An 18,649-nucleotide genomic window follows, 5' to 3' on the forward strand; every position below is an offset into this window, starting at 1 on the left:
CTCAGGTCCTCCGTCTCTTTCGTGACATGGGTATTTCATATACATAATGATAAGTAAGTGACTGCCAGTGGAGTATCGTGAGCCATAAACACATATATAGAGTACAAAATAGCAAGCCAATCTTTCAAACAGGCACAACATCTTCACCGTGTTCTCAATAAACTGGGTTCCTCACGTAGATACATCTCACGAAGTGCTAAAAACCGCACTACCTTGCTCCGTGCAGAAAGGGGCACGTCCCACAATCTGAGACACTCCCTTACGTGCTGAGGGGTTGGATCTTGTTCCCTGTGCGGCAATGATTAATTGTTAGGAACAACTTATATCAACCAACTTACCCAGCCAATCTTCGTGCCATATTCATGAAGTCTTGGATGTCCGATCCTATTAGCGTCATCAGCACCGCCTCACGTTATCCAGACATGACAATTACCATCGAGTTCGTACCAAGAGATTTTCTCAATCTCTCGAAGGAAGGTACACACCTCCGTGTCCCTCACAGTAGGGACGGATGCGCGTTTGGTGCTAAAGATAGTTGCCACCAGGTCGTCTCGGCCAAAGAGTTCTAGCCAACGTTGGCGACGGGCTGCTAGATCGAGATCGGGGAATTCGATGGCTGTAACGGGCAAAAGTCAGTGATACACTTGGGTCAGTTAGCTAAGGCACGCACCAGCAGAGAACGGCCTGAGTAGTGCCTGCTGCTCGTCCGTCAACACCGAGGGCCACAGACAGATACATCCGGGTGACTCAAATGCTCGAATCATCAAGTTGATGCGTTCCTGACGGAAGAGTTAGCTATACTAGTACAGCATTCACGAGACAAAAGTCAAGGACATACTCGATTGTTTGCACATTCAGACCTCATGATATTCTGTGCGACGTGTGTTCAGAAGGAATATAATGGACGCTGTGAGAAACTATACTTACATCCCCGCGGTCTATGACTACCAAGGCATTCCACTTGATCGCAAGCTAAATCACATCACGTCAGAGATGCATCACGGCCTGCGGATGGTACATACCGATGCTAGTTTGGCGGCCCACAGTTCCACATCGGCAAGGTATGGGATGTCATTCACCCGAATGTCAAGCATCGGGCGCTTGAGCATATTGCAGACTGCATGAGCAACTGTCTTTTTGCCCGTCCCTAAGGCCCCTCTCAGGACGACATTCTGCAAATGGTAAAGGTAAACGAGAGTGATGCAGGAGCATCGCTTTCAAAACATACCATGCCTTCGAGAACTCTCTCTGACTGTGGAATATCAGGTGAACATCCAATGGTATCTAATAAGGATTGCATGCGTTCCTGCAACAAATACGTTAGTAAGGATCCCAGAGTTACTCCCGCCCATACCATAGTCTGTTGGTCCTTGACCAGCTTTCTCCACGCACGGTTATCGTAAGAAGATTCATCGCAATCTAGACCCTGGAATGTGACCCATTCCTGGACACCAAGGTTAGTTTGAAGATCAGTAAAAACGTGCAACGTGCCTACGTGTTTTTCGATGTCATATCCTGCAATCCAGGTCAGGCGATTGACTGCGTGTGCCTCCATGTTTTCCAAAGGCAGCTTTGGAAGGTCAGCTGTGAAGGGGGGAAGGAAGAACATTTTTGATTAAAGTAGATGGGGAAAGTTTGATTTCGGCAGATGGAAAAGGTCTGATGTCGGTATCAGGGAATCCATGAGGGTTATATATGAGAAACGGAAGTGTGGAGGTGTGGAAATGTGGAATGTGGAACTGTGGAACAAGGTCCGTGCAATAATGAGCAAAGCAAAAGTGGCTCGAGTATGAGCCAAGGGACAGACAGCGGACAACATATTGTGGGACGTCAGAAATTACCGATGGACAATGAAGATGGAATGCGAAAGCATACGATTGTTCCATGGACCAAGGAGTCGCATGCGAGTGGCAAAATGCCGAATGTGGTGTCAATGTGCTTGTTCGTACATCTAAATCATATTCAGCAGGCTTCGTATGACGTTGGGAATTCCAATGCATATGGCTTGAGCTTTGCATTCGATTTTATGTTTTCTCTGTAACTAGGTCTCTTGTGTTTGAGTCATAATCATGCGTATGGGCTAGACTGACAAACAACTTGTCTGTGGTAGTATACGTCAACCTGACCACGAACCCACACGTCATCTGTGATTTCATTTAAGTACATTTCAATGTGATGTAAATTAAAAGCACAGACGTTCAATGGCCCTTCAATATAGAAGATTCGACTCGTAATGGTGACCGTGCGATTGTAGGGCACAAGTATACTCTAGCACAAATACCTTGGTCAGAACGCCTGGTTTGCAGATTAGTACTCGGTTCTGAAACGGATGCAAGCACTGACAGATCCATCCGAAAGTACCCGTGGACATTACAGAGTCACTATCTCATTCCACCCTAGTGATATATTCGTAGATGACAGACTCTAGTAGCTGGCCTCCAGCGTTTCCTCGAGTCGAGACTGATGTATAGGCAACTGCTAGCGGACATGCGCCAGGAGGGGGCATTGGCAGGTATTTTTTTTGCGTTGCTCTGAGTCGAGCGCGAGGATCATGAAACGGATACGAGGATAATATGCAGACTCACAACTCAAGTCACCAAACATGCTGGTGTGGTGAAAAAACGAGGAGGATCGAGGATATGCTTAATGGTTGGAGTGAGTAGTAAGAAAAGACGGGGGAATGAGAAAAGGTTGATGATCCAGGCCTTGTTACACATGTATTTCCATGGTATTTGTTTGTTTGAACAATAAACGCTTGTGCGATTACACAAAGCGCTGAGAAATATAGCCGATACATAGTGTTAGCGGGAGTACCTGTGCATGCTAAAGAAATAGGTAATGTCAAGGTCAGAGACATCAGTGAGAGTGGCACGTTAAGGGTAGAAGGGACATGCGCATCCTGTGATACTTGCTACTCCTGGACTTTAATCACCGAGTCGTACCACTCACTTAGCACACAGTAAGGAAAAACGCCAAATCCAGTGTATTCATAGTAGAATCAATATAAATTGCTGAAAGGATGCGCTAAAAAGTGGAAGCACCAGGGAGGGTTTGCGAGAGCATTATAGATGGGATGGCTGACCGCAGTAGATCATATAATGAGTGAACAAGAGCGTGTTTTTAACCCGGAACAATAGTGAGTATGAGAAAGACTCGAGCTTGAAGTTGCCACACACCTACTGTACACATGCTGCTGTTGTTAACAATGCAGTTTTGTTACGCAAAACCAACATAGACAGGCTCAAAATCCCTCGCACAAGATTCAACCTCAAAAAAGAAGACATACCAAAAGTGCCCTTAGTAGCCACGGAATTCCACGAGGTGCAGCGCCCAGGAGCATGAAGGGGCGTACTAAATCTCGTTGACGAAGTTGAGTCGTTTACACTGGACAGTTGCATCACATGAGCAACACGGTCACGTGTCGGTTAAACACCAATTAAGGTTATTGGGCGATTAAGCTTTAAGAGGCTTTAAGCGCGCTCGCAATATTGAATTGCATCATTAAGAACGTTTTCGAACAATCACAGAAGCGTACTACCGCAGGATCAATGGCATTGTGATGGTTGATACAATATACCTCCTGCCCGATGCCACATAACTTGAAGGTCTTCCAGACTTATTAGGACGAGGTACGACTGCTTCTTGGTTATTTACTATGATGTCACGGTTGTAATTAAGATAAAATCACGTTTTTTTATTTTGGAATTCCGCGCAAAACAGGCTTGGTTCATCTTCTGACCAGCACACAAAAATGGCTACAGATGAATCGCTGTCGCTGTCTGGCCACATTGGCCATGCTTCATCCGCGTCAGTACTAGCTCATGTGCCGTCGCCATCCTATCAAAGCAAAAAATATGCAGGCGTTCACAACAGCGCTAAATTTCGAGAGCCACAGACATCCGACCTTTTAATGGGACCCGAAGATGATGGCGATGATGAAGACGATGAAGACGACGAAAATTATGAGCCTAAAGATGAAGACGACGACAAGACTTACACTGAAACAGACTACTCCGTACGCGAAGGCGACTTTGATCTTAGTGAAGACGAAGAAATGGAAGATGAGGAAGGTCGAGGTGAAGACGAAGAAGAAGGTGAAGATGAAGATGAAGATGAAGAAGAAGGTGAAGACGAAGATGAGGCCGAAGAAGGTGAAGACGAAGCTGAAGATGAAGACGAAGCTGAAAACAAAGCCGTCAAACTTGAAGGCAGCGACGAAAAGGTTGGAAACAACCGTGAAGGCCACGCTACAGTTCATACTTCTCTGAGAGACAACGTCGAAGCAGCAAACACTAATTCTGCAAGGTCGTTACCAGTGTCTCCTAGGCCTGGCTACAGCAGCAATGCGCCTCAAGCTAAGTCAAAAGGAAGGTTACCAACTAGCTCCACTAGGGGTACTCCATCTTCTTTACCACCTCCCTGCGCGCCTTCTCGGTCACAACCTTTTCCCCTACCATCGTATAACCCTATGACTCCTTTAGACCCGAGCATTGATCTTTCCTTGAAGGGCGATTTACCACCAAAGGCAGAACTAGAATCCTCTCCCGAGCCCGACTTTCCTTCCGTGTCACAAATGCTCGCAAAGACGCGTCCTTCAGCATCGCAGCCTACAAAATCCACTTTTGAAAGTGGTGGTGTGGAAGGTTCTGCTTATGTTTCTGCTATCCGTTCTCAGGACGTTATCTCTTCGAACATATCAAAGTCGCCGATGGCGATTGATAGTGTCGCAGCTTCTTCCTCACAGCCAGCACCAAAGCGTCCACGTCCTGTGGCTTGCAAGGCGAAGCCCCGGGCTCTCCCGATTGAGCCTCAGAGCTCTTCGACTCTATCCCATCCCGCTACTTCTGACGGTGAAGATAGGGAAAAGAACAAGAATAATGGCAAGGGGAAGAGAAGGGCTTCGATCGAATCTTCTCACAGCTGTAAAGAGGATATCTCAAGGAATAACCTCCGTCCCACAAAGCGCTCAAAGTTGGAACTAGCCGTACCTGTAGCGCATAAACACGAACAATTCTGGGTCCTTGATGGGAACACGGTCCTCGAGGTTGGAGGCGTGCTCTTCAAACTCCACCGTTCTAGGCTCATTGATCAGTCAACCTTTTTTGCTGGCCTCTTGGATGAACAAGATGTGTTTATGGACGACAGTGTCGTAGTCGAAAGCGACGAGCATGGCTTGGTATACCACCTGTCGAATACCACACCGACAGATCTCGAGGCATTACTACAGCTCGATAGGAACCCAATGTAAGTAATCCGTCTCTCCATTTTTGTTTGATACTTACTACTTTTTACAGGGCTTATTATTTCAGCCCTCCTACATTCCAGGTCTTGGCTGCTATCCTTCGCGCAGCAACTAGATTAGAGTTCGACACGTATCGAGCCTTTGCCGTGAAACTCTTAGAGAATGCTTGGTCCTCATCTCTCATGGATATCACTACGGAAACTAAAACTAATGCAGTAGAAGTCGTGATTCTTGCGCGGACCTGTGGCATCGAAAGCGTCTTAAAGAGGGCTTTCTATGAAATGGTTCGGGTAACAGGCTATGGTCTTGGTGACGGCGAGTTGAACGGCGACAACGGAGAAGAGTCTCAGGAAATCAGCCGCGCAGACGAAAGGCGTTTGGAACGCATGAGAGAGCATCTCATTTCGGCCTGGTCACAGGTTGCAGTGCGCGTGGATCGTTCCTTCAAATGCCCCAACCAGTCAAAAGAAACGACGACCGCCGGGAGAGCCCACATCCTTGGGTCGTCCTCTGCTTCACCGCGTCTCCCCGGATGTCCATCTCTGTCTTTGAAGCAAGACGCTTGGGAGAGGCGCGTGCACGACTCTGGGCTCTACGACGAGTATCAGTTTGACCCTTTGTGCGGACTTCAAGCCCTCATCGACATCAAATGGGACGAGGAAGAAGGCTGGTGCTCAGACTGTGTGCGGGCAAGAAGGGAAGCCTGGACGAGAATGCGTCAGAAAACTTGGGAACGCATTGGAGTGTGGATGGGTCTTGACAACTGAACGAAGGTTGGCATTCGGACCTCTGATGGTAACTGGCACATATCTTGTACAACGACACCTCAATTCTTGTTCGCACATTAGCAAATGTCATTGTCCGACGCAATAAAAATAATGTGGGATAAACTTTACTGCAATACTACATACTAGTAGCTACATCAACTAGAACAGCATTGCTGCGACTGCAACAACAGCGATTGCAGTAATCATGCTGCCTGCATTGTTTGTCAGACCAGCAGCAGAGCTGGTGGTTGTGGCAGCAGTTATATTGATTGGTGCGGGAGCATCGCTCGCGTTCAGGCTCATGTTGACGTTAGAAGCAAAGAAGGTCGGTCCACTACCACCACCAGTACCGTTTGTGGGTGCTAGATAGGGGACGTAGTAGTCAGGGTTCAACGGTCCTGGGATGGTCCCGGTGATGTTGAGCTGGGGAAGGGTAGAAGAAGCTGTGAGGTTGTTGTTCTTGTATGATGTGTGCGAAGCAACGATGTCGAAAACATCTGGATGACACAATCAGAATGCAATGCAAAAAATGCGCAAAGCGTACGCACTAGACACCGTCTTGTTAGTGTCCTGACGACCAAGGTTACCGAGGTCCCAGTTGTTCTGGACAGTTGTAAGTCTGTTCGTAGATCTGTTAGTCTGACACCTACATTAAATTTCAATACTTACGTCGAGTAATGTGTATAGAACGTTGCATCAGTGGTATTCTTTTGGGCCTGGGGAATGATTCCACCCAAGAGGAGACTGAATACATTGTTACCAATCGTATAGGTCTCGTTTCTTTGCAAACAAGGAATTAGAATTCAACGAGCATGATACAATGGGAAGAAACGCACTCGTCAAATGTAAGTAAGATGAGCGTACTCTCGGTGTTGAAGTTCGTATCGTTGAGCAAGGGCAGGAGCCAATAGGTAAGCCAGGAAGCAGCATATCCAACACTGGTATCGTGAGCGTCACTGCATGACCTTATTAAGATAATCCAAAGGTAGTGATTTGAAAATGCACGTACTCGCGCAGGTTCGGGGTGATAAAAATCCACTGAGAAAGCGAATTGTTGCCAACCTATTCCAGGGTGAATATATTAGCTTTGAGACCACAAGTTAAATGAGCGCATACATCGACAGCAAAGTCGTTGAAGTTTCTAATGCGTGCCGATCTGGTACTGATGTTCGCTACGGATTCGTAGATGACCAATGGGTTGTGCTTGCGCACGTAGTAGGTATAATTGTCAGAATTCGTATAGTTGTATCCTTCATAGCCATCAGTGGGCATATTTTCCTGATAAGTAGCCCAGCTGATGTTCTTCTGGTCGAGCAAGTCCGCAATAGTGGATATGTTGGTGGGAATGTACTCCAAGGCGTCAGCAGCCAGACCGAAGAAGTCACCACCAACCGCGGCGAGGTAGTTTGGTTCACTTGGGTGGGTTACACCGTAGTACCCGGACAAGGTAATACCCTGCTCAGCGAGGGCCCGGAAGACTGGGTCAGAGGCTGCAGAGGCGAAGTCCGTGTTCTCCAACCAGATCTGAATGAAGCGGTCAAACACCAGTCCGGGAACGATGGGCGAGTTGGTGATGGTGGTGTTTGCAGCACCGACATAGAATGATGATTCAGAAGTCGGTCTACATGACTGAAGTCAGAAGTGTCTCATGAACAAGGTTTACAACTCTTACGCAGGAGCTGGGGTAGTGAAGGTCGATGCGATTGCTGCTGATGCAGTCCTGGCAAGGACAGCAAGGGCGAAGATGGATGGCGCAATCATGCTTGAAACTTGTCACGTCGAGATGGAAGCACGGGAGGGCAAGTTCAATATTGCGGTCGCACCAGGATACTTATAGGCTGTCAAAATCCATGAAGTGATCATGATGCGCCTGTGAACGCTTTGATATTTGTTGCGTGGGAGCTTGGTTTGTCCGACTCTGAATCAAAAGCGCTCGAAGACTATACCAAAGGACCGAGGTCATAAGGAGGAATGAAGGTCAGAAACGAACGTGGTAATATCGATTATAGGCCACCATCACCGGCACCAATTGTAAACGGTCGCGGTATTACTACTTGTGCACCGCCCCAGTCATCCAGTCATGTGGTCCCTTTGCACGTTCCTTCGTCTCTCTCTATAGGACTAGCACTATAACACAAATCTCAGGCTCATGCCTGGTACTGTGTTACTTTGTGCGTGCGCCTAATCTCGAGTTTACCGTGCCTTGGCACGTGAAAGGGAGGTGCGACAAAGCCGTACAATCGACGAAAGGCCGCCTCGAACGTGCGTCTTAGTTCCTGTGCAGCAGTCCTCACGCCAACGCAGTTGTGAAACTCGAATAGGCGTTGATTTCCCTTACTGTTTCCAATTAGATCACCGTTTAGGTCACAATGTCGCGCTGGATCTTCCACGCGGGGATGCGCCATATGCTTCGCGGAATCACGGATGCCTTATCCCGCGCTTGGTTTTAGTCAATGACAGGTCCTCAATGCTGAAGACGATATGTAATTGTGCGTCTTACAATTTTTTATTGAAGCCATATATTTCTTGAGAGAAAAAAACTCTCCGGGCCGAACCATGTTGAAATTGTGACATGTCCCTAATGTTTTGTTGACATTCCATGACCCGCCATTTAGTTCATCGCCAGACTGTTGCGGACACTAATATTTAAGGTCTTTGAAGCCTGTAACTTCGAGATGGAGTCCAGGAAGTGCATGGGAGCAAGTCGTTATTTCATGTGCTTTCACTCAAAGATCCGACCTTTGACATCAGAGAACCGGTGAACAGATGAGAAAGTTATGTAAAGTGATATATAGTAAAGCATCGCAACAATCTTCGTATATCTGCTGACCGGTTTCACATAAGAATATTTGGCCTTATCGAGGAAAGACGGATGCACAAGCATGCCAGCCTAATAGCATTATCTACTTCGGAATCTTTTTGAGTTTGGATGGATGTAAGAAAAAAAGAGCGAGTACAGGTTCATAAACTTTAATACAGATTGATACTAACAGGGTCAAGGAAGGAGGTTGCAATGTGCTAAAGTGAAATACACTTTGGAAATGTCCCCAGCGGTGCGGATACACATGATTTGGCTTTCACTGAATGTTTTTTTACTAGCTCAGGGTGATGATACCATTGATGTAACTCCCTCGAGGGCAAATGATAGCAGTCTATGTTACGGTCAGACCGTAACAATAGTGTTGTACGTGTTGCACATGTATTGGTCGAATGTCACTCAAAGAAATATATTTCATGCAGCACGGATGCATGCTCTGGTATATTTTAGAGCAGAACGTACTCCTCTTGTATGTCGGAGTATGTATTACCTCTCAATGAAAATATCGCCAGTCTTGACTAGTTAATGATTGCCCGTCACTCGAAGCGGTACATTCCATGAAGGGCCAACAATGTTCCAATATGTGCCACAAGAGATATCACTACTCGAAGGAATCTGCTTTGCAAACAAAGAGTAATACCAGAGTGGTGCGTATCAAAATTTTCTTCAACACATTGCTTCATCCGATTATTTCTTCGTGCAAGATCAAAAGCATACAATTTTGATTAAGTTCAAAGTGTTCGCGGTCACGACAATATTCGTAAATGATTCGAAATTCGGTGTAGCGCTGTAAGCATACGTGGCGATAGTGCTAAATTGTAATCTCACGCCATCATTGTCATCTTTACAAGTTGAAGCCTTTTGGCCTTTCAAGACCGAAACATCTGAAGACCTTGTAGACTACTCAGTCACCCCACAGGTGCCTGTCATTCGGTTTTATTCAGAAACTAACTTACAGTAGAATTTAATGCACTGCTGCTTCATTGTCGCAATAAAAACCCGGTTGTTTTCGTCAAGAAAATCGGTTTCCTGGATCTCCGAGAGTAAGCTAAGTCTGGGTTCTCTGACCTCCCGTTTGAGCTCGGGAATATTTGTATTCGACGATTGATGCACTGCTACTTCATCGTCGCAATAAAGACATGGTTGTTTTCGCGAAGACGATCGTGCTCCTGGATCTCCGAGGGTGAGCTATGTCAGGGTTCTCTGACTTCCCATCTGAGCTTAGGAATATCTGTATTCGACAATTGACCCACTGCTTCTTTATTGTCGCAACAAAGACATAGTTGTTTCCGTGAAAACACTCATACTCTTGGATCTCTGAGAATAAGCTAAGTCGGGGTTTGCTAACCTCCCATTTGAGCTCGGGAATATTTGTATTCGACGATTGGCGCACTGCTACTTCATCGTCGCAATAAAGACATGATTTTTTTCGTGAAGAAGATCGAGCTCCTGGATCTCCGAGAATAAGCTAAGTCTGTGTTCTCTAACCTTCTACCTGAGGTCGGGGATACTTGTATTCGACGATTGGTACACTGCTACTTCGTCGTCACAATAAAGTCACGACTTTTTTCGTGAAGAAGATCGAGCTCCTGGATCTCCGAGAATAAGCTAAGTCTGCGTTCTCTAACCTTCTACCTGAGGTCGGGGATACTTGTATTCGACGATTGGTACACTGCTACTTCGTCGTCACAATAAAGTCACGACTTGTTTCGTGAAGAAGATCGAGCTCCTGGATCTCCGAGAATAAGCTTAGTCTGTGTTCTCTAACCTTCCACCTGAGGTCGGGAATATTTGTATTTGACAATTGACGCACTGCTGCTTCATCGATCCGCGAATCGGGTTATTTAGAGCAATATTTCATAGAGCATCACAGCAATCTTCGTATATCTGACTTCAGAAAGTGGGCATATTTTCATTCCATATACACATTTTAAGTATCTTAGTAACATATAGTTAGTGATGTTCCGGCCCGGCTTGGGCTCAAAGCCCCGGCTTAGGCTCGGCCTGGGGGGGGCTTAGGCTCACCAGATTTCAAGCCTGAGCCGTGAGCCCAAGCCGGCCCAAAGCCGGGGCTTAGGCCCATGCAAGCCGCGGCCCAAACCGATGTCCGAGCTCCACCATGCTGTTCCCAACACCACGAACACCATGCGCAAACGCCCAGCACACGTCAGCAACTGCTGACGTGGCTCAGACGAATACGGACGATGGACGAGAGCAGGTGAAGGGAAGAAGACAAGGAGGAGAACGTTCGGACAGGGATGGAAGGGTGTGTGGAGGAGTGGCGTAAGAAGTGATATAGGCCGGAAGACAGCTGTTGAACTCGGAAGGTTGTCCGACCCAGTCGAGGATGGTGATGTCTGTAGGTGGACATGGACACTGAAGATACCAAATAATGAATATGCGACGACTTCTTGCAATGTGGTGACGCGAGATGACGCCCATTGAAGTCTCCGTCGAGCGTCGCTCATCCCAGGACGAAAGGAGATCAGACGTGCGTATGTAGTTGAAGTTGAGAGGAATCGCTGTCGACGTCCAAACCCTCCGAGTCGAACGTTGCCGATGAGACCGAAGGCGAGGAACGACATGGTGAATAGATCGTCCGAGCGCAAGGGAAAAGAGGCGCAGGGACGAGAGATGTGACGTTGGGGCCAAAATCTTCCAAGTATCAATGTTTCGTTTCAATATAGATTAGAAAAGGACTTACCGTATAAAAGGCAGCATCCAGCCACCCGAGCGTCTCAGTTCTGACCAAGATACTGAGACGTGAGTTAGCTTTTACTTTACACTTCGAGTAGCCGTACTGATGCGACGTAGGAGACTTACCTGTTAGGTACATACGTCGTCAATAAAGAGTTCTGACCAAGATACTGAGATGAGACTTACCTGTTAGATCCTGCTGCACCTTTACAAGTTCTAGAATCGCGTCATAGTAAGAGTCAGTAATGAGAACATGCCAAACACATACTTGTGGGGCGTGACCACTGACGTGACAAGGTGTCATATACTCTATGTACCAAAGCCGCGGCTTGGGCCGCCGGCTTAGGCTTTTCTAAATTCAAGCCCAGGCCTAAGCCCTGCTCAGGCCGTGACTTAGGCCTGGGCTAGGCCCGGCCTATTTGGGCCCGGCTTGGGCCGGCCCAGGGCTTCAAGCCGGGCCTTGCACATCACTACATATAGTAATGTAGATGAGACGGGCAGGCAAAATTTACCAAACAACTAGTCCGAGTCGAATGCAGCGTCCTCCATCCGCAGTCTCTGGGCAGCGAGAGCGCTCACAGACATCTGGGTAATAACGTCCTGTGTCAAGTCTTGACGATGATTCCTTCCAAAAACTTTTCTGCGCAGGGAGTTGGGAATCAGGGCGAGTCACTAATGGTTGATGACTTACCTTGTCCACCACTCGAGTAGCTCATTCACCCTAGTTCGTGCAGCGGGACCCGGGGCGTCCTCAAAAAAATCAACGATGTTGTTCCAGAAGATTTGATAGTCAAAGTCACCGTCTACGGTGCGCCAGGAGTTGATACTGGAAAGTGCGAATCGAATCTATAGAATTTAATGCTAGCTTTGTAGTTAGAAGGAAGCTGCTTACCTGGCAAGCTGCATATGCGATCGCGCGAGGTGTTACTTTCCTCATGCCTATAATGGAGGCCACACATGTCTTGACTTTAGCTTGATCCGATCGCTTCCGGGCACGTCAGTTATTTTCAATGATATCAGCACCATTACCTTCACCGTCCACTTCATTAGCGGAAGAGGGCGAAGTAAAGATGGCCTTGAATCCCTGTTATGCGTTGAGCCACGAATCAGTTGAAATAACGGGGCTGTTCACCATGACCAACAACCGCGACTTCATAAGACCGCACTCTAGATTATTAGCATCAGCTTTGTAGTTTTCGTACATGAATGACGGCCAAGAATTTTCAGAGACAATGAAGGCGATTGTGCGGTCACGAATGCCGGTCCTGACGCTGAAAAAAATATCAGTAACATGTAAGCAACGATGATCACCACTTACGCCGGGTCCTCCCAACACCATTCGGCTGGGCAGAGCAGTCTGCCACACGGATCGCTCACAAAACCCCGATGATGCTTGTTGTTGGTCCTGATGAGTGTGGTCGGATGGCACTCGATATTCACCCATGAAGCAACAAGCTCCTTAAGGGTTCCCGTGTCGTCGCCACGAGCAGAGTCTGCACCTCGCTTGAGCTATATCAAGAATGAGCCAAAAGTGTGATAAAGACGTTGGGAAAAACCTTTCTGAGCATGTCCTCTGACTCCTCGTGATCAAGGCATGCTAGCTTATCGTGAAGCCACGGTAGTGCCTTGGCAAGCTCGATGTAACCGCGTTGGAGACGGTCTTGCCTGTTCGATTTTATAATTAAGCACGGTGATATAAACATGAATAGTTACTCCGTAGTGGGGCTGCTGCTAGGCTCGCAGTCTTCACACCGCCTGTCGTTTTCGGTGATCAAATCCTCTATAGGGGTGTAAAGGGCAACAATACGACGGATGGCCCGTCCCTGTGAAACGTAATAGGTTGTCTTCCTGTAGCAAGGTATTAATACTGCTGTGAGCGAGAACGTGCCTCGCACCTTTGCTTTATTGCCTTGTCCTGCTTCAAGATTTCAATTTCATCCGTCAGAGCAGCAATCTTTCGCTTCGCCCTAGCATGCGGAGAAGTTTGAACACACAGTGAGACGTCCGGAGTAGGGCTCTGTCCCGAGTTGATATCAGATGTCGGCATATCGGCCTAAAGATGAGGTAGAAGTGCAAAAAAGTGGAGGAGAGCACGAGGCTTACGAGGTCGTCTTATATATAATGTCTAACCCGAGTATGGCCGAAAGTTAGTTGTTGACGTGGTTCGGGTCAACATGGTTAACACCAGCACGCGAAACGAGCAGCTCCCGAGCCTTTTTGGCGCTTGTTCGCTAGTTGCAAACCGATCCCGGTGACCCTGAAGCGAGCATTTCCCGGTCGCTTTGAGTTGGGATTACTATTACAGTCCAAAGACTCGATAGCGAAGGGGTCGCACGCCAGCGCTTCAAGTTGTGACCCGAGTTATATGTGCTAGGTCCATTAGCGATCGAAATTCAGCCGAGTTCAAACTTAGTACTTACAACGTCGAAAGCCGCCGTGCATGTAATTTATTGCAGGCCCCTGGGCTCGATACTATCGGACAGAAATGCGGCGATGCATCAGACGATAAAACCATCCAGTTGATTTGCAAGCAGAGTCACCCAGTGGGATGAAGACTAACTCGAGACTAATGTATAAGTACTCCCGGGTCTTGACGAAGTCCTTGTAAGGCTTGACGATCATATTAGGGTGTTACGCATACGCTTCATAAAGGAAGGGTGACTGACGACAACGCTGATATACGAGTCATAGATAAATGCATCTGATAGCCGATGTGAGTGGCTTAACGCCTCAGAAAGAACAAGATATCTCACTTTAACTCCGAACGGGAGTCCGCGCCCAATCAACGCTCATATCATATACTCGTCTACTGTGCCATTGACTATCCATGGACTTAAGACATACCTGATCGAATGACATGGTAAGAGGAGTGAGCAATGCAAATAAAGCTATCGTAAAAGACATACAGATACGTCGAAACCAGAGGGAATGAGGAAATCAAAACTGAAGCATCGAAGATAGAATAAGATAAGTACTGCTCACACCAAATTATCAAAAGTGAAATCAAACAAGCTGAAACGTACTGTCAAGTGCAACCATCCCACTCTCGCCAGACTCGGACTAGATAGAACTCGTAGCCCTCAAACTCCCAAACGAGATCCTACATGTGGCACGGCGAAGCGTGGTTGGATGCGTCTGGGCTTAGCAGGTGTACTTTGGGATTGACTCGCCAGAGTAGGTTGGTTTTTAGTAGCGCGTGTCCAAGGCATGGTTAGTGGTAAGTAGGGGTTTATTTACGCGTTGTTTGCATATTGACAACAAGCCGATGTTTGGCTGTGTTAGGTATCACGTGAATTTGGTCTGTTCATCTTTCGATGACAAAGTCCCTGCCAATTCTCCTCCTTACGACTGTGCTGATCGACCGTCTCCAATGTAAGATGTGACCGTTTGTTATTCTCATTATTCTGATTCAAAAACCTTTGAATTCTACACGTGAATTCAACTCGTCCTCCTGTACTAGTTGTAAGTCAACGTGTGTGATGGAATGTTGCGCCTCCGCTGAATTCCTCAAGTTGGGGGCCTGCTGACGATTGGTGGTCAGATGTGTCCAGTGTCGATCGCTTGCCGTCCCCAGACATTGCTCACCGAATACTGGAAGATGCTTTAGCGAGTCCAGCCTCTTTACTCATCCTCTGAGCCGTCATCATGTGGCTGGGCTCGTGCCTTCTTTTTCCCTTTAGTCTTCCTTCTTCCCTTCGCACGTTCCGCCCTCATGTAAGCTCTGTAGACACAGCTATGAAAGGTAAGTGCAGTGCCCTCTGGCATACCGACCTTGTTCTGGTAGAATCCAATATCAAACCCAGCTGCGGTTGGCAAATACAATATACCACGATCCTTCAGTTTACCGGCGTAACGTAAGAAGTCCATTGCAGGATAGCGAGAATGGACACTGGTAAGGAAGTCCTCGATGATTTGCAGTGGTTCGTCGTCGCTAGAGTCTTCGTCACTTTCCATGTAAAGGGCATATGTCCTTTTGAGTGGCTGGGGCCTCATTATCGGGTGTTCTCCTTGTTGTCTTCCTTCAGAGGTCACCGTGTCGCTGATGGCGGGTGAAACGTGGATGTGATTGTGGATGATAGGAGAGATAATTTCGGTGGGGGCCCTCTGGAGCGGCAAGAGAGTTTGTCCCTGGACACGTGTCCGATCTGACGACAGGCTCTGCTCGTCTGCCACAAAAGATTCGGAGCTGCGTTTGACCGGCCTTTCTTTCAGTGCAGGCATCTACAAATTAATTCGTACAAATCACTTGCAAATATTACAACACATACGGTGTTGATAATTTCAAGCACAACTCTCTTCTTCCGCCTGCCAGAGCCCTGTTCTGTTCGCACCGCTTTGAACGCATCATCAATATCATATGATGTCAGGAGGCGATGGGGTGGGTCCTTGCGGCGGGCAACAGATAAGCGCCAGGCTAAGTGCTCATACGTAGTTGGAACATCCATCATAGCCTTGATGCGGTCGAAGATGTCTAGGCGACAATCCGATTCAGAGTATGACTGGTCCACACAGGTCACACTTTGGTTGATATCCATGGTGTGTAGTGGTATCCTGAACTTGACTAGCACGACATAAGTATCCTCACCGACCCAGTTGGAGACAAACTTTCAAATTACCTTTCTCGAGCTCCTGGAACCGCTGCGGTTGTGCGGAGAACCCTTCGATCGTCTGGGAGTCTGCCATGCCATCATAGAAACATTCAACCCCCCGCATGCCGTTCAACATCTCCAAGTCCTGGTCATCGACATCAGGGAGCTCCGAGCGCACTCCGAGTAGAAAGGCTGCATTTTGCACTCGCCGAGCCTGAGAGCGCTGCTTTGCACGAGTTCTTGAAGATATGTTCGGAGAGACATTTTCAAGAACTTGACTCCTAGGGGACCGTAGTTCGGACATGGCGGGAAATTTGATCAATGTTACAACGCACTCTGCTCACCTATTTAAGTCGTGAGTCGCGACAAACGCTGACCCACCGTGACTGCTAGTCACATGTTGATGATATTCCAAAAGTCAACTGATTCGTCCGGACATATCCCAGCAGAGAAAGAACTCACCGTGACTGTCTCGGAGGCGAATATACCAGGGCAAATGATGTTCGCATCCCCCGGCCATCGGGACCAACTCGGGTCAGCGTCCGACTTGACATAGTAAGGAACGATCAGGAATTCGAAGTTACAAGTGTAACTCTAATAGCATAACACCGCCAGAATTCCCTGAGAGATTTGGCCTGTCTGAGAAAACCTGAACGTCTGAGTCAAGTGCAGGCCAAAAAGTTTGGGACACGACACAACACTCCCAGTGGAGTTTAAATCCTGCTTGATCAGTTTCAACTTTCGAACGGCCATGCCAATCATCCTGCCAACGCACCCACCACCCAACATACTACCGTGACCATATGATTGGTTAATGCTCGCGGTATGTTCGAGCTCATGCTCTCCCTCAACTCCGAGTCCGAGTCTGCCCACCCATCAACCTTGCTCGCCCAGCACCTGGAATTCCTGCAGCATCCTGCAATTCCTGCCTCTCACCTTTCCCGCCACTGCTGGCAGCTGCCATTTTCTTTCGTGCCCGCCAGGAATCCTCTATCCTTTGCCCGCTACCTGCCTAGTAATAACAACCACTGTGATGTCTTCGTGCAATAAGCAGATGTTGCCTTTCTTACCAGCTTCTCTCTGTGTTCATCGCCAATTAGCATCGTTCTTGATTGTGCAGGCTGCGGCACTGCCATTCACCTTTTGAAACGATTCTGTCGCAGCGACCGTGACCTTAACGGGAACTCGGGCGAGCTGATGGCAAAGGTACTTGTTACGGTGGTTGTTTGATGTTTATTAGATCAATAGTCTATAAATCAAAAGGATAAATGCATCAAGTATAAATGAATCACAAATGTAACTCAACTAATTTTGTGTAATCGATCATAGATATACGATCGCGCGAGTAGGAAACAGGTGGAGAAGTACGGTACAGGGGTGCCCGGAGGGCCACGAATGGCCAAGATGCACTTCAAGTTCATATAAAAGGATGCAGACATAGACATACAGTTGCGTAACGCTTTTCATGTACGGATGAGTGACTCGGTTGGATGTAGGATACGGATAGATAGCATACCAGTTTTTGTTTGAAGGAAATTAATGAACTCGTGGTCTTTTCTTGGGGTTAGGCCTGGTTCGGTCTGTATCACGAACACGTGCCCATTCATTAGTCGAAGACCTGCGTTAGTCGAGATGAGCTCACTATATCGCTCTGCAATTAGCCAAAGTTACCACAGCTACCACCAAGCGATGATTTTTGTGCTCTGCTACAGACGATATACCCAGATGTGGCAGCAGCTCCAAATCTAATGGTAAACTTATATTCTCCCTTTCATGCAAATTGAATTAACCATCACCAATAGGTACAGCAATAGAAGCGCGGCCTCACATGCACGCGATTCTTCACTCTCGACCCGAGGGTTTCGATAGCGTTGGAGAAGCAATCAAATGGCAGTAAGTGTTTGACGCTGTCCTTCGTAAATGCTACATTCACGTTTGCTCATACAGCGTCTTATCCACAACCCCACTTCTACCCGTGTTTCGATCCCATCTATCGTCGATCCTGCAGATTCTCCTCTTACGCCCAGCACGCGTGCAAATATTGGATTCAAATAAATACAAGTGACATACACCACTCCGGTCGACGGCGCCATACTGGGACAGTAAACCTACGCTCGCTCCCTTGACTTGCACCACCTGCTCATATTCCAGGCTGGTTCCCGTCACTTTCGTCTCTATTCCTCGGATTTCGCTCCGCATGGCTCTTAGTGTTAGCAGGTGCAGAGCGCCTTGATACGACGCTCATGGTTGGTCAAATGAAGGGCAAATTCTGGCTCGAAGTCATGGCTGGTTCGGGTGTGGGACATCTCGTGCACGAGGTTCGTCACTTACTTGCGATAGTTTACTCATTTGTATTGACGTGATGCAACTTCGTATGCATTACTGACGGTGCCCTGCGTTAAATCAACTGGTCCAGGGCCAATAAGTCCATCCAGGCCTTCCATCCCCGATAATTGAGATGCCACGCCAATAGATTGGTTATCAATGACCAGGTCAGAGTTGAGCGTTACGGTGTTTGTATATTCCTCTCCATCGA

General features: G+C 47.6%; 6 protein-coding genes across 6 annotated transcripts; 2 read left to right on the plus strand and 4 right to left on the minus strand.

Annotated features, from left to right (window-relative positions):
* Nucleotides 1-59: 59 nt before the first annotated feature.
* HD556DRAFT_19336 (uncharacterized protein) lies at nt 60-1,699 on the minus strand. Its single transcript, XM_041309857.1, has 10 exons — nt 1,496-1,699; nt 1,355-1,444; nt 1,229-1,306; nt 1,023-1,172; nt 928-972; nt 839-871; nt 671-779; nt 434-616; nt 339-384; nt 60-288 (listed from the first exon to the last, which is right to left on the minus strand). The coding sequence occupies exons 1-10, from the start codon at nt 1,607-1,609 to the stop codon at nt 144-146; spliced, it is 993 nt and encodes a 330-aa protein (XP_041167653.1). The 5' UTR covers nt 1,610-1,699; the 3' UTR covers nt 60-143.
* A 3,009-nt stretch (nt 1,700-4,708) lies between these two features.
* HD556DRAFT_1223049 (uncharacterized protein) lies at nt 4,709-6,009 on the plus strand (the record flags this gene model as incomplete). The annotated part of the gene is made up of 2 exons (XM_041296853.1): nt 4,709-5,244; nt 5,295-6,009. 2 exons carry the CDS (start codon nt 4,709-4,711, stop codon nt 6,007-6,009), a joined length of 1,251 nt encoding a protein of 416 aa, XP_041167654.1.
* A 79-nt stretch (nt 6,010-6,088) lies between these two features.
* On the minus strand, nt 6,089-7,963 carry HD556DRAFT_19352 (phosphoesterase family-domain-containing protein). Its single transcript, XM_041309858.1, has 7 exons — nt 7,682-7,963; nt 7,126-7,630; nt 7,019-7,071; nt 6,846-6,965; nt 6,679-6,789; nt 6,558-6,628; nt 6,089-6,506 (listed from the first exon to the last, which is right to left on the minus strand). Exons 1-7 carry the CDS (start codon nt 7,768-7,770, stop codon nt 6,169-6,171), a joined length of 1,287 nt encoding a protein of 428 aa, XP_041167655.1. The 5' UTR covers nt 7,771-7,963; the 3' UTR covers nt 6,089-6,168.
* Nucleotides 7,964-10,779: 2,816 nt separating this feature from the next.
* Nucleotides 10,780-13,571, minus strand: HD556DRAFT_1452832 (uncharacterized protein; the record flags this gene model as incomplete). Its single annotated transcript, XM_041308079.1, has 12 exons — nt 10,780-11,482; nt 11,532-11,571; nt 11,629-11,650; nt 11,711-11,808; nt 12,216-12,370; nt 12,417-12,496; nt 12,560-12,608; nt 12,657-12,795; nt 12,843-13,033; nt 13,081-13,189; nt 13,238-13,372; nt 13,420-13,571. The coding sequence occupies 12 exons, from the start codon at nt 13,569-13,571 to the stop codon at nt 11,015-11,017; spliced, it is 1,638 nt and encodes a 545-aa protein (XP_041167656.1). The 3' UTR covers nt 10,780-11,014.
* Nucleotides 13,572-15,145: 1,574 nt separating this feature from the next.
* On the minus strand, nt 15,146-16,417 carry HD556DRAFT_1302393 (uncharacterized protein; the record flags this gene model as incomplete). Its single annotated transcript, XM_041299492.1, has 3 exons — nt 15,146-15,745; nt 15,793-16,085; nt 16,141-16,417. 3 exons carry the CDS (start codon nt 16,415-16,417, stop codon nt 15,146-15,148), a joined length of 1,170 nt encoding a protein of 389 aa, XP_041167657.1.
* Nucleotides 16,418-16,938: 521 nt separating this feature from the next.
* Nucleotides 16,939-17,538, plus strand: HD556DRAFT_1302394 (uncharacterized protein; the record flags this gene model as incomplete). The annotated part of the gene is made up of 3 exons (XM_041299493.1): nt 16,939-17,128; nt 17,234-17,319; nt 17,443-17,538. 3 exons carry the CDS (start codon nt 16,939-16,941, stop codon nt 17,536-17,538), a joined length of 372 nt encoding a protein of 123 aa, XP_041167658.1.
* Between the last annotated feature and the right edge of the window lie 1,111 nt (nt 17,539-18,649).

Source organism: Suillus plorans (assembly GCF_016647745.1).
Source record: "Suillus plorans strain S12 chromosome Unknown HD556scaffold_1, whole genome shotgun sequence".
In the NCBI taxonomy this organism is placed as follows: domain Eukaryota; kingdom Fungi; phylum Basidiomycota; class Agaricomycetes; order Boletales; family Suillaceae; genus Suillus; species Suillus plorans.

Coding starts and splice junctions, on each gene's coding strand:
- HD556DRAFT_19352 (XM_041309858.1), bottom strand. CDS start 7,770: ATGATTGCGCCATCCATCTTCGCCCTTGCTGTCCTTGCCAGGACTGCA. Junction 7,072..7,125: donor TCAACGACTTTGCTGTCGAT/GTATGCGCTCAT, acceptor ACCCTGGAATAG/GTTGGCAACAATTCGCTTTC. Junction 6,507..6,557: donor CACTAACAAGACGGTGTCTA/GTGCGTACGCTT, acceptor TGTGTCATCCAG/ATGTTTTCGACATCGTTGCT.
- HD556DRAFT_19336 (XM_041309857.1), bottom strand. CDS start 1,609: ATGTTCTTCCTTCCCCCCTTCACAGCTGACCTTCCAAAGCTGCCTTTG. Junction 617..670: donor ACTCAGGCCGTTCTCTGCTG/GTGCGTGCCTTA, acceptor TGCCCGTTACAG/CCATCGAATTCCCCGATCTC. Junction 289..338: donor ATGGCACGAAGATTGGCTGG/GTAAGTTGGTTG, acceptor ATTGCCGCACAG/GGAACAAGATCCAACCCCTC.